This window comes from Aythya marila, assembly GCF_965140915.1.
Source record: "Aythya marila genome assembly, chromosome: 4".
In the NCBI taxonomy this organism is placed as follows: Eukaryota; Metazoa; Chordata; class Aves; order Anseriformes; family Anatidae; genus Aythya; species Aythya marila.
This window is the reverse complement of record NC_139045.1, coordinates 75239926-75254054: the sequence shown is the minus strand read 5'-3', so window position 1 is coordinate 75254054 and position 14129 is coordinate 75239926. Positions and strand designations below refer to the sequence as shown.

Below are 14129 nucleotides of genomic sequence, written 5' to 3'. Positions count from 1 at the left end.
CCGTTAATGCGTGTGCATGCACTTGCTTGTGCAAGCATGCCCCTGCTTGCCTGTGCATGCACGTGCTTGTGCGAGCGTGCACCGTTTGCAGCGGGAGCACCCCAAAACCCCACACCCAGCAGAGGGAGCGGTGCAAAAACCTCCGCAGCTCCGTGCCCTTGGACGCAGCCCCGTTGGCAGCAGCACCCGGTGGCCACCATGCCCTGCACCGCTTCCCTATTTCCTCCAAACACCCGGAGCCATTTCCCACGCAGCAAACGGGACAGCGCGCCCAGCCCCGTTCCTAATAAGCAATTAAAAACCTTCCCCGGCGAGCCTAATAACCTCACCGCACGGCAAAATCCGCCTCTCCCCGGGCCCCTCAAGCAAGGTCACGCCAAAAAACCGTGCCGGGGCTGGCACACCGTGCTGGTCGGGGCTTTTGGGGTGTTATCTCGGGGCGATCGCAGCCCCTCGGGGCCAGGGCACCGATGGCACCGAGATAAGGCTGGCGGCGGTGGCACGGGTCAGCGGGACGGGGCCGGGGCCCTGCTCTATCGGCCCCATCGCCGTTCCGCTCGGCCACATCCCCCCCTCTCCTCGCACTTATTTTTCTCCCTGCCCTGGCCCCCATGCAAATTTCCCACTAAAATATGCTCGCAACAGGGACAACAACAACAACAAAAAAAAAATAGATTTTTTTTTTTCTTTTTCCTTTTTCAGGGAATTTCTTATCGCCGCCGAGACGAACCGAAATCCAATTATACCTCCGGTGCCGGTGCCCGGCCCCGCTCCGCCGCCGCCTCTTATCCCTGTGCAGCATCTGCCTTTTATTTTTCCTTCCTTTGATTGTTTTTCCCCTCTTTTTTTCCCCCCTCCTGCTGATTATCTCTCCCCTCGCTGCGCCCCCTCCGCTGTCATTGCCCCGTAATTGTGTTTGTGCCCCCCCCCAAACCCCTGCCCTGCCCGGTTTGTAGCTCTCCTTTATTCATCTTTAAATAATAATAATAAAAAAAAATCCTGCTGCCTTCAAATTTGGGGCATAAAGAGGTTTTTAATTACCCCTGAATCGGTGTAATTTTTTTTTTAATTATTATTATTCCATCCCCTGAGCTGGGAAAGCTGCTGGGAAAAGGGGGGTGATGGGTGCTGCTCTTCCCATGGGGACACCGGGGTCACCACGTGGGGTGTCCCCACTGTGGGGGGGCAAAGAAATTGCATTTAGGTGAATTAAACTAATTAATCCGTCCTGGGATTAATGGGGGCAAGGGGTGTGTTGGGGAGGACCCCAAATCTCCATCCAGGGGCGGAGAGCACCCCAAATCCCCTGCCCACGGGTGCGCATCCCTCCCATAGCCCTGCTGCCCTGGAAATCACACCCAAACCACCCCAAATTTTGGGGACAGATGGCCAGGGCACCCTGCAGACCCCTATGGGGCCGAATTTTGGGGACCCTGCAAAGTGTCCCCTGCTATAGGGCCGCAAATAAAAGTCCCCGCTTGCAAAACCCGGCTGCAAAAAGCCCCCCGGGGCATGGGGGCGGGTTGGGGGGGGGCTGGAGCTAAGACAAATAAAGAGTTCAAATGTGGAACGATTAAAAATAAAATAAAATAAAATAAATCGAAAGCGGGGGAGATAAGGCGCGGGCGCCCTCGCTCCCTATTTAACATTCATTGGATTGAATAATCAGGCCTCATTATCTCAAATTGTCTGCATATTTGCCCTCAAAATGCTAATTTGAAAGTTGGCTGCGAGCGCCGGCTGCCTATTTTGACTAAAATATGATTTTGCTGCATTGTGCATTGTTTGTAGCTCCGGGGGCATTTCCAGTTTCGAACCGAAAGGGGGAAAAAAAAAATCAAAAAAAAAAAAAAAAAAAAGGCCGTGAAAAAAAAAAAAAATAAGAGAGAAAAAAACTATCAAAGGCTGACAGGGAGGGGACCTGGAGGGCCCCGCGCTGCCTGGAAATGGCATTTCCAGGCCTGCGAGGGAAATTCGAGGCGTTATCGGGGCCGGGAGGGGATGGAGGGTTTATCGTTAATCTGGGGAAGGGAAATGGGAGAAATAATTCTGTTTGATTATTCTGGTTTTGCGGCGCGGCGCGGCTTGGGTTGACCTTTCCGGAGCTGCTGCTGCCTCGGTGTCCTTGTCCCCGCCGGGGTGAGGCACGGCACGGAGGGGGTTCTCCGCCACATCCCAAAAGACAAGACCCAAAAAACCACAGGGGTGACCCCAAAACCCTTCAGCGGTCCCAAAAACTTCCCGAAGGCCCCCGAAATGTTCACGGTGTGTGTGTGGGGGGAAAGCGGGGAGCGAGAGGCGCAATCTCCTTCCATCGCTCCCCTTCCCAGCAGTCAATCAATAGCTCATCATGCGGGACCGGAGCCGAAAACCCCATTCTCGGCCGAGGATTAGGGTGGGAGAAGGGCAATCCCCCGTTAGCGATGCCGCCCTTCGCCCGCCGGCTTACCCACCCCGGGGACGCGCCGCCGCCGAGCGCAGAGGGGGATTAGCGGGGGGCCGCGGGGCCGGGGCGCTCGCTCGCCCTTGTGTTGACAAAAGGACGGTGACAATCCCTCGCCATCAATTCCAGAAGCGCCTCCGGGGCCAGCAGTGACCCCGCTTTTGACTTCCCGGGCAGATGGAGGGGGTGGGAACCAGCCCTCTGTCTTTTAGGGTCGCAGCACAGAGGGGACCCCAATGCGTAAAGACCCCAGCAGGGAATAAACAGCAGGATCCCAAACGTCTCGCACCGCTTTGTGCCCCAATATCCCATAACACACAGGTGGAGGAAGGCGCCCCCCCACCAGCCCATGGTCCCGAATTGATGTCACCCCACAAGGATGTGCCCCTTTTTAGGGCTGGTTGGGGTTTTTTTTGGAGCCAGCAGCAGCCCTGGTGCTGTCCTGGCTAGTGACGGGCTCAATTTGGCTACCGTGTGGGGTGCTGTGGGCACTGTCCCCATAGGGTTTGTGAGTTTAGGGTGGGCTCTGGGGCCGGTTCCAGCCCCAGGGAAGGGGCAGAATCCCCATTTGTGCCCCTAAAGCAGCCACGCTGGGGGACAGCACCCCTGGGTGCCCCAACCACCCTCCTCGGGTCACCCTTGGGTGGCTGCGGTGCGCGGGGTGGCACCCACCACTGGGACCCCCTCTAGCCAGGCAGTGTCCTGGGAGAAAATACCTGGCCTTGGGGTGTCCCACCCCATTGTGTCCCACCCCATTGTGTCCCACCCCATTGTGTCCCATCCCATTGTGTCCCATCCCACTGTGTCCCATCCTAAGGTCCCATCCCAGTATGTCCCCTCCCGGGATGTCCCACCCCAGGGTGTCCCAGCCCCGCTGGGTGTCCCCCCCCCCCCCCCGTGTCGCCCCGTGTCGCCGCCCGGTGTCGCAGCGCGGTGTCGCAGTGGCCTCTGGCGGACAGCGGGGGAACGGCCCCGGCCCTACTGCGAACTGGGACCCCGCTAACTGGGATCCCCACTAACTGGGACCCCGCTAACTGGGATGCTCACTAACCAGGATCCTGAACTAACTGGGATCCCCAGTAACTAAGATCCCCGCTAACTGGGATGCTCACTCATCAGGATGTTCCCTAACTGGAATCCCACTAATTGGGATGCTCATTAACTGGGATGCCCACTAACTGGGACCCCACTAACTGGGATGCTCATTAACTGGGATGACCACTAACTGGGATGCTTCAACTGGGATGCTTCCTAACTGGGATCCTGATAAATAAGAGGCTGCAAACTGGGATCCCCGGTAACTGGGATCCCAACTTACTGACAGGTGCTAACTGGGATCCCTGCTAACCAAGAGCCTCACTAACTGGGATCCTACTGATTGGGGTTGTGCTAACTGGGATTGCACTAACTGGGATGGCTCTTAACTGGGATACCCACTAACTGGGATGCTCACTAACTGGGATATCCACTAACTGGGATGCCCACTAACTGGGATATCCTTTAAATGGGATGCCCACTAACTTACCCTGAGCCACCAACCCCACAAAAGCCCTGAAACACAAATTGAGGGGGATTATGGACAAACGACCCTGATGCTGGGGGCCCCGACACCGTGCCCTGAGCGAGATTTGTCTCCCCCATTGATTTCCCCTCATATTTTAGCCCCCATCCTAGCTCGGGATGATTTCTCTTGCAGGAACACCTCCCTCTGCCCGGGTTTTTCACCTTCCAGGACTCCTGGGCGAGGAGATCCCATTGGAACTTTTTTATATATTAAAAAAAAAGGGTTTTCTTCCCACTTTTCAAACATCCTGGTTTGTCACCGCAAGCAGAGCTCCTCGGGCACCCCGGCTCTCCTCTGCTTTTTATGGGAATTTCAGCTGCGTTGGTTAAAACACCGCTTTCCCCTAAAAATTGGGGTGTCCCCAGCCCCCAGCAGGGCCACTGTGGTGTCCCCTATCCGGGAGGGGGGTGATGTTGGAGGCCCCAATCCCGATGGGCAGACAGGGCAATCCACACCGTGCCCAGACAGCCGGGTTGGGGCTAATGACCGGCATTGATATTAATTAGCTCAGGAGCTTCCCCCCCAATCCCACAACGGGGCCTTGGGGCTTAGGATCAGCCAGGTGCAATGCCCCGGTCCTGCTCACATTCCTGCGTCCAGACCCCATTGAAGGAGGACCCCAAAAAAAGCCCTAAAAGCCTCCCCTCCTTCTCTCCGGGGCAGGATTTTCCCAGCTGCCACCCCAAAACCCTGCAGTGTCCCCATTTGGGTCCCTTGTCACCCGCATCCCAACCCCCCGGATGCTTTTAGGGTCGGGGACCCCCGGTTTTTAGGGCCGGGGGTGTTTGCTCAGTGCCATCACACAGCTCCGCCAGGAGAGGGAGGAAAAAGGGCATAAATAAAAGGGAATCAATAAAAGGGAATAAATAAAAGGGAGAGCACCCCATAACCAAACACGCACCTCGCTGCGGTGCCTTTTTATCTCGGCCCTTTTAAGGCCATAATTAAGAACTAATAAGGCCAAATCTGCCGCCCTTTCATCTCTGCCCCCCACCCCCAGCCTTTATTTGCCCCCCACCCCAGGGGCTGTGGGGTGGTGTCTGTGGGGCAAGCCGGGGATTGTGGCTTCGTGGTGTGTTTTGTTTTTTTTTGTTATAAAACACCCAGGGAGCCTTCAGCAGCCAGCCCCATACAGAGTTGTGATTCCATACCCACGGTCCCCAGCCCCATAAGGAGCCGTGATCCCATCCCCAGCCCCATAAGGAGCTGAGATAGTCCCCAGCCCCATAGAGAGCTGTGATCCCATCCTCATGGTCCCCAGCCCCATATGGAGCTATGATCCCATCCCCATGGTCCCGAACCCCATACGGAGCCATGATCCCATTCTCAGCCCCATACAGAGCCTTGATCCCATCCCCAGCCCCATACAGAGCCGTGATCCCATCCCCTCGGTCCCCACCCCATAGAGCTGCTGATCCCGGGCTGCTCCGCGATGCTCAGACCCCCCCAAAATACCCCAAAATATTTCTTCCTCCGTGCCACAGCGATGCCCCCGTTAATCCCAGAGCAAGATCCCGGCTCCCTTGGGAACACCGAGCAAAGTGGGGGAGGCTCCAAACACCCCACAGATGTGGGTCCTGGCCCCACAGCTCCCCCCGCACCCCATTTCCTCCCCCATAAACCCAGTGGCGTCCTTTGACCGGGCCCAGCTCCCCCGCCGGGCTGGGCCCGAGGTGTGATTTTTCCCAGCTCATTAGGGAAAGCCGCTGGGGTTTAAGGATCTCAGACCCTAATGACCATCTGAATCCCATCAGCGGGGCCCTGCCGGGATTGGGGGGGGGGATTTAGGGGGGCACCCACCTCTGCCACCGCATCCCCGGGGGTCCCAGGTCATGTCCCTTCACCTGGAGGGTCTGGGCATGGCTGTGCCCACCCCAAAATAAAAATAGGGGTGCAGAAAGCTGGGTGGTATGAGGATGCCGAGGGGGTGGCCAAAATTTCCCCTATATACATCTGGAGTGTCCCAGGGGGCAGCTCTGGTGGCTTTGGGGTGTCCCCCCCAAAAAAAAACCCTCCGCATCCCAAAGCGGGGCAAAGGGGGCACAAACCCAGTGGGGGCGGCCTCAGGGGGGTGTCCCGGGGCGGTCCCATCCCATCCCATCCCATTGCATCCCACCCATCCCGTCCCACCCCATCCCCTACCCCCCCGGCCCTATAAAGGCTGGCAGTTCAGCCCCAGCAGCCCCCGCCATGCCGCCCCCAACCCCATCGCCCCCCTCCCAGCCCGGCCAGGCTTTCACCATCGCAGCCCTACTGGGACGAGCCTCACCCCCCCCGACCCCAAACCCAACCCTGACCCCAAACCCGCTTTTACCCCCCTGGGGACCCCTCCGGGACCCCATTCCCGACCCCACAACCCCTCCCCGGCCGCTCTGCGCTGCCTGCTGCGGACCCCCCCCAGCCTGGGCAGCTCGCCTGGGGGCCACAGGTAGGGTCTGACCCCCCCCATATTTTGGGGGGGCTGTGGGGTGGCTGTGGGGGGGTTCCCAAACAGCCACCTCCTTCCTCATCCTTTTGGGAACCCCTGCCCGCATTCCCCTTTGGGGTCGTTTCTTTTTGGGGGAGCTCCTTTTTTCTCTTCTAGGGGTGTTGAGGAGGAATCGGGGTGTGAGGAGATCCTGTAAAAATGGGGAGGGGGTGAGAAAATCCCCTAAAAAATGGGGGAGGGTGAGAAGATCCCCTAAAAAATGGGGGAGGGTGAGAAGATCCCCTAAAAAATGGGGGTTGGGGACATTTGGAGAGACCCCTTTCTGCTCCCATATGGAGACACCCCCTTGGGGAGCTCCCCTTCTGCCTCCCATGGCATCCCGTTGCTCCTAGGGGGCACCCTCCAGGATCTCCCCCACAAACCCCAAAAGAAAACCCCAAAACCCCATTCCTCAACCTTTCCACCCCCTTCCCCAGGCTTCCTCCTGTCCAAGTGCTGCTTGCCCATCCTCAAGGCCAAGGCCAAGCGGGTGCGGACCACCTTCAGCAGCGAGCAGCTGGCCCGGCTGGAGCAGGAGTTTGCGCGGCAGCAATACCTGGTGGGCGCCCAGCGGGGGCTGCTCGCCTCCACCCTACAACTCACCGAGGAGCAGGTAATAGGGCCGGGCTCCAACAGACCCTAAATGTCCTCGATCAGGCTCCAAAATTGCCAAAATTGCCGTGGAAAGGGTTTTTTTGGGGGAAGGGGTGGGGGAATGAGGCGCAGCGCGGATACCCAGAGGGGTTGGCTTGATGGTGGATTAAAGGATTTGGGGTTTTTTCCCCCCTGCTGGTAGGGTTCAGCTCTTCGGGGTGGGATCAGCTGCTGGGGGATGGCTTTTTGTCACCCCGGGGACAGAGCGTGGCAGGGGATGGCAGTACTGGACAGCCAGGGTCTGTGGAGGGTCCGGGTACTTGTAGGGAACTGTATAGGGCCCAGGCACTTGGGGGGAACCCTATATAGCCCAGGTACTCAGGAGGAGCCATATAGGGCTCAGGGGGACCCGTATAAGGCCTGGACAATCAGGGGGAGCTGTGTGGGGCCCAGGCACTTGGGGGGAGCCATATAGGGCCCAGACACTCAGGAGGAGCCATATAGGGCTCAGGGGGAGCCGTATAGGGCCCAGGCACTCAGGGGGAGCCATATAGGGCCCAGGCACTTGGGCGGAGCCATATAGGGCTCAAGGGGAGCCATACAGGGCCCGGACACTCAGGGGGAGCTGTGTAGGGCCCAGGCACTTAGGGGGAGCCATATAGGGCTCAGGGGGAGCCATATAGGGCCCGGACACTCAGGGGGAGCTGTGTGAGGCCCAGGCACTCAGGGAAGCCATATAGGGCCCAGGCACTCGGGGGGAGCCATATAGGGCTCAGGGGAAGCGGTGTGTGGCTCAGGCACTCAGGGAGAGCCATATAGGGTCCAGGTACTCAGGGGGAGCCATATAGGTCCCAGGTACTCAGGGGGAGCCATATAGGGCCCAGGCGCTCAGGGGAAGCCATATAGGGCTCAGGGGGAGACCATATAGGCCCCGGGCGCTCGGGGGAAGATGTGTAGGGTCCAGGAAGCTGTTTAGGGCCCGGGGGGCACTGCTTTTGGCCGCTGGTCCGTGGCGAAGGCAGGTTGGAGCACCAAGCTCGGCGTCCCCTCCCCAGGTGAAGGTCTGGTTCCAGAACCGCCGGATCAAGTGGAGGAAGCAAAGCCTGGAGCAGCAGCAAGCCAAACTGGCCAGGATGGGCCTGGCCACCCCACAGAGGAGCCCCGACTCGCAGAGCCCCGGCGGCGAGGAGGATCGGGACTTCCCAGAAGGGGCCGAAGACCCCCGGGACCCCCCTGCGGCCCCCTTTGCACGGACTGGGGCAAAATGCCCCTGAGATGTCCCCTTAAGGGGGGTTTCGTCCCGTGTGTCACACGGTGGGAAGAAGCGTGTCGGGTACCTGCCGGGCAGCGGTTATTTTTGCAGGGCGAAAATAAATTATTTATGCGAGGCCGGGGTCGGAGGAGGAAGTGGTGGTGGTTTATGGGGTCCCCCGTGGGGCTGGGAGTCGTCGCCCGGCTGTGGGGTGGCTGGTTAAGCCTTGGCGGGTATAGGGTTTGCGTCTGGGGTCGTCTTTGGTGGAATAAGGGGGGTGTGAATGGGGTTTGTGCTTGGGAGCATGTTCTGGAGGACAGGGGGCATCCCACACACCCCACCCACTGTCAGCCCCCTTACCTGGGCTCGTCCCAAAGGCACCGGGGTGCTCAGATGCCTCCTCTGGCTCTTAAAATCTCTCAGGACCTTTGCAGACCCCCTCTGTCCCACAGTTTGTCTTTCCTGCCAGCAGAGTTCCCTCGTAATGCCCCCGCTCTGCCTACAGCTCGCATCGAGTGGGGGCTCAGGGCTGCAGCCATGGGATCCTGCTCTCCACAGGAGCCAGGAAAATTGGGGAAAAACGGGGAAAATGATGAGCCAAAGCTGAATCCCCTGCAAGGATGTAAAGGAAGAGACTACTAGGGACATAGGTAGTGGAAAAGGGAAATAGGGACCCCAATCCCTGCTAAGGATGGGACCCAGGTAAAGATTTTCTGCTGGCAGGTGAGAAACGGAGAGGAGATGAGGCAAGGAGAGAAGGGGATGATGCAGGGAGAAGGGAACGACGTGACGGAGGAAGCTGCCCTTTGTTCTGGCCGTTTTTAGGGCCGGGATTAGCCGGCGTGGCTCAAAGAGCCCAAACTGTGCTAATGTCTTCACATGTCTGATGGGGCGCGCCGGGCGGGTTTGACCCGCTAATCTGGCGTGCCGGTGGGTTTATTGCAATCATCCCCGAGACAACGGGGCTCACGGGGGTGTTTTAATATCACCCGGCCAGGGGTTGAGCTGATTGAGAGAGTTAAGTTGTTCTCAGGACACCTTTAATCCCCTGGGAGGTGGCGGTGCTCGGTATCGGGCAGGATCGGGCCATTTGGGGACCCGTCCCTGTGCCAGGCGATGTCCCTGCAGCTCCGGCAGCATCCGACTGGGGAAAGGGCTTTAATTAAAACTAACGGGCTTGATTGAGTTTTCCAAATGCCCCGAGAGCTTGACAAGGTTTGGGGCTGGATAAAATCACCTGGGAGAGAGCTTTTGGCTCCTTGTGTCCCCCAAGGGTCCTGATCCCTGCAGCCCAGCAGTCCTTTCCCAAACCTGTGCACCGTCCTGCTGTTTTTTCACCCATCTGGAAAAAAAAAATATGAAAAAAAAAAAAGGTTGTTTAGCTGGTTTTCAGTCACTGGATTTATTTGCCCAGAGGAGCAGGCTCTGCACGGGGACAGAGGGATGGAGGGACGTCGGGGCTGGATGGAGGGGTGGCCGCAGATAAATAGGTGCAAAGGGGTGGCTGGCTCAATGAGACGGGGTGGGAGATGGACGGAGAGATAGCAGAAGGGATCATCGGGGTGGGGCTGCAGCCCTGCGGCTCCCCGTGCCCCCCGCTGTCCTTCCTGCTAGGATTATTCCTGCTGGGCACACGGCGACGGCCCCGGTCTGTTTGTAGGGCCAGGTTTGCTCAGGACACTAGGAGTTAGCGGGGTGCTGGAGCTGCCACCAGCCACCAGATCCCTGCGTCCCGGGCGCTTTCCCAGGCACATTTGTGTCACCAGCCCCTTTCTCCTCCTCTGGCTGTCCCCTCACCCTCTCTTTTTGCTAAATGGGATTATGGCATGCTGTGGAGGGGTCGGGGTGCTGGGGCCAGCAGCAGAGGCTCGAGTCACGGGGCAGTGGGGTCGGCCGTGCACGTTTCCCGGCTCCGTCTCGTCATGTAATCTTGTTAAATGGTCAGGGAGCATTTCCCCCGCTTCTCCCTCCCCTTTAATTCCCGATTGAAACATCAAATAAAGCTTCCCGAGGCTGCCAGCAGATCCACCTGCTCGGGGAGGAGGAAACACCACCACATCCCATGTGTTGCAGCCTTATGGGGTGAATTCACCCTTTGGTGATGCCTTGGGTCACCTGGCCCTGCTTGGGTGGCACTGACCGAGGGGCTCTTGGTGTTACACCCCCAGCTGGCAATCAGCACCTGGCTGGTGCATGAAAACAGGGTGAAAATGGGGTGTCCTGCCTGGAAACGCAGCCGCAGGGTCCCAAATCTCTGAGTTTAGGGGTCGCAGTCCTAAGGGAACCGGCTGGGTTTGCCATGGGGCGGCTGCTGGTGCCACTGGCCCTGATCCGGAGCAGCTCCGTCCCCTGCTTCGCTCTGCTCCGTGCCACAGGGCTCCGAGGAACCTCTTTGGTTTGTGTTGGTGAAACGAGCAGCTGGGGAAAAGAGAAAAACAAAAAAATAAAATAAAAAATTGAAGAAAACTGCACTGTTGGTCATGGGAATGGCTACAGAGCCCCAAGCCCGAATTCCCCTGCAAGGAGGATCCCGGGATGGTTTGTGGGGACGTTCCCAGGAGGGTTCTGATGTGGGCAACCCCTCTTTGGCTTTCAGGAGAGCAACTTTCTATCCTAATTATTTTGACCCCCCGTTTTTCCTTCTGCAGAGCAGAGCTCAGTGGAGGGACCACTTAAGCAGCTACTAGGGGATCCCTGGTGCCAATCTTTGGGGTTTTCTCCCCTTCCCACCCCCTGCTCAGGCAAGGTGACATGGGCACAGCCCTCGATGCGCGGCGACATCCCCACCCTCTGCAAATGGTTCATGGGGAACGGGTTTGGGGGTAAGGGGGGCTGATTTTATTATAAAACTCGCTTGCATTCAATCAGGTCCATCCCGATGGGGTGGGATGGAAGAAATAGGGGAAACGTGGGAGATTTGGGACTGGCAGGCGGATGAGGTGCCCCCCGAGTGCCGAAGCATCCCAGCAGGATGCGACCCCCGCGCCGCCCCCATCCTGCCCCCGCTCCCTCTCTCTTGATTTAATAAGATGGAGGGGAATTAACGGGGCCGGAGCATCGGGATAATGCAAGACGAACAAAGGGGCAGCGCTAGCAAAGATGCTGCCAGCTTTTAATGATGAGGCCGGGCAGATCCCCCGCTAGCTGTCCCTTTGGAGAGGCGATTAAGAACATACTGTTATTGTTAAGGCCGAGAGATAAATCCCCGCACCGTTTCTGATGTGATCAGCCGGGGCTTCTCCCTACAATTTGTGATCCTATTGTGGCCGGTGTTTGCCCTGGGCAAGGAGAGTCTGGGAACCACTTATGAACCATCCTTTGGTCATTAGCCTCCTCATTAGGAGAGAACAATGGAGGGGAGAGAAGATAATTGAAGGGAGCAGCGGGCTGATGGCGAGCTCGGGACTGTCCCAGGGCTGCCTCGGTTTCCTAATTCCCAATTAATTCGGAATTCGGGGCTTGGGGATGCTCCTCGGCCTCGCAGCTCCGTGGCGAGCTGGTGGCGAGTTGTGGCGAGCGTTTTGGGGTCCCCCCGCCACTCAGCAGCCAGCCTGCTGCAGCCCCCAGGGCTCCATCCCAGAGCTTTTTGGGGCAGAACCCGCAATTTGGGGCAGTATCCCGCAATTTTGGGGCAAGATTTACTCTACCCCTCATTTTTTTGGGGGACAGGACCTGCTGCAGCCCGGTGCCGGAGCACGGAAAGCCCCCGGGGAGAGGCTCGGGGAGAAGCAATTCCTCAGGATGCTTGACATTATCAAGTGCTAATGAGAGCTGGATGGGGCTGAGGTGCTTTGCAGCCCATTACCCCAAATTAACCTGACAATGCCGCCGGGGCCAGCGTCTGCGGGCCGGCTGGGTTGTGGATTGCCTGTCTGGGGCAGGAGGATGCTGCCCTTTGCCTCCCACCCCCCCAAAAAAAAAAGGAGCATCCCCTTTTTGTAGGCTCGGTTTCTGCTGCTTTCATGGGGCTCTCACAACCCGGCCAGTGGCCAGTGGAGCAAACTGGGGGGCGAGCAGCTTTGCCCCACAGCCAGCAGCCACCCCTGGTGATGCACGGTGCAAATAGCACCCGGCCCGAGGAACTTCTCTAGATTTTTGTCAGGACTGGACCAATCTCTCGGTTATTTGTGCAGCGTGGATGAAGGCCAGCTCCCCTTTCCCCACGGGGATCCGTTTTGGGATGGGGGAGCCACCAGCTCCAAGGGTCCCCCGTTTGGGGACATTCCCCACCGCCTTTCTGCGGGCATCACCGCGTCCCTATCCGGGATATTTGCTTTTTTGGGGGATCCTGGAGGGGATCACAGCTGCAAAAATCCAGCACGGGGGTAAAGCTGGCGCTCAGCACCCCGCTTCGAAGCCGATTTTGGTTGCTTTAAAGCAAAAATCACGAGCTCCTCTTCTCCCCGCCAGGCCCTGCCCCAGAGGATGCTCGGGACGATTTTCTCCCCCTCGATGTAGGATTACGAATGCCCCGAACCTCGCTCACGTTTTCACATGGGGCTGCTGTGGGTTTGGGGGAAATTTCGCCCACCGGGAAGGCTCGAGGCTCGAGCAGGGTGCCCGGCAGAGGCGAGGTGCGAAATTTCTCATGGGCCAACAAGCGAGAGCGGCGGGGAGCCAGGGAGAAAGGGGATGGCGGGGGGGGGGGGGGGACAGAAAAAAAAAAAAACGAGTTGGGAAAGGAGGAGGAGAGAAAGCAGCAGCCGAGGAGAGACAAAAAATCCCCCAAAGCAGCGAGCCGGTTTGAAGAGTGGGGCGTTTTCTATGGGGGGATTGTAAAATGCGCTCTCTCTTTCCCCTTGGCAGGGGGGAACGAGGGCCCCCACTCTATCTGATAGTCATTAGCATCAATTAGCCCCGTTTGAAGTAGGCAACATCTTTGTCTCTGCGCAAAAAAAAAGAAATAAAAAAACCTTTCAGGGAGCCCATAATAACATCTGGAGCAAGGAGAGGCTGAGCTCAAGTTCCCCACTTTCATCTCTTGTCGAGGTACTTGGAATGTTAATGCAGCCTCATTCTTTAATGGAGTTATCAGGAAATGCTTTTCACCCCCTTCCCTTTGCTCAGGGGGGATGTTTACAAAGGGCTGGGGGCTTTTTTTTTTATTTCTTGTTGTTGTTTTGTTGTTGGGATTTTTTTCCTCCCCCCCCCCCCCCTTTCTTCCCTTCAGGAGCTCCCCCTCCCCTTTGATTTTCTGCGCTCTTGAAAAAAAAAAAAAGGAAAAAGAAAAAAAAAGGAAGAAAACACCCCCAAAAATCAAAAAATAAATAAAAGGGGATCAGGGTCCGTCCTTTCATCTCCCCCTGCAGAAGCTCCTGAGGATGTTGGGGGGGGTGCCGGGGAGGCTCAACCTGCTCGGCCTGGCTGCTGGGTGCTACATTTCCCAAGTCGTTACCAGCGGGTGAAAATCTCCAGCTTTTTAAGCGGAATGCATTAAGCTGAGCACACAGCGCTAATGGGAGCTCCTTTTTTTGGGGTCTGTCCTGCCTCCCCCCCTCTGCCCATCCCAACACCTGCAGGGCAGAAACGTCGACGGCCGCCGCCTCTCTCCCCTCTCTTCCCACGGGGAGCAAAATTGTGGCGCTCCTGGCTCCCTAGAAAGAGAAAAAAAATAATAATTAAATAATAATAATAATAATTAAGGGATTTCACAGCCTCCTGATATAAAAAATGGGCAGGAAAAGTGGTGGATGAGCGCGTTTGGATCCACATTTCAACCTGGACAAATCCCTCGCACCTTTTCCTCGGGGGAGCTTTTTTTTTTTTGGGGTTTGGGGGGAGAGGTTTCGGCGCTCGCCCAGCTTTGGAG

General features: G+C 57.6%; 1 protein-coding gene across 1 annotated transcript; it reads left to right on the top strand.

Annotated features, from left to right (window-relative positions):
* Positions 1–6197: 6197 nt before the first annotated feature.
* Positions 6198–8342, top strand: LOC309877832 (uncharacterized protein; the record flags this gene model as incomplete). The annotated part of the gene is made up of 3 exons (XM_082759595.1): positions 6198–6435; positions 6912–7087; positions 8124–8342. The coding sequence occupies 3 exons, from the start codon at positions 6198–6200 to the stop codon at positions 8340–8342; spliced, it is 633 nt and encodes a 210-aa protein (XP_082615721.1).
* Positions 8343–14129: the final 5787 nt, after the last annotated feature.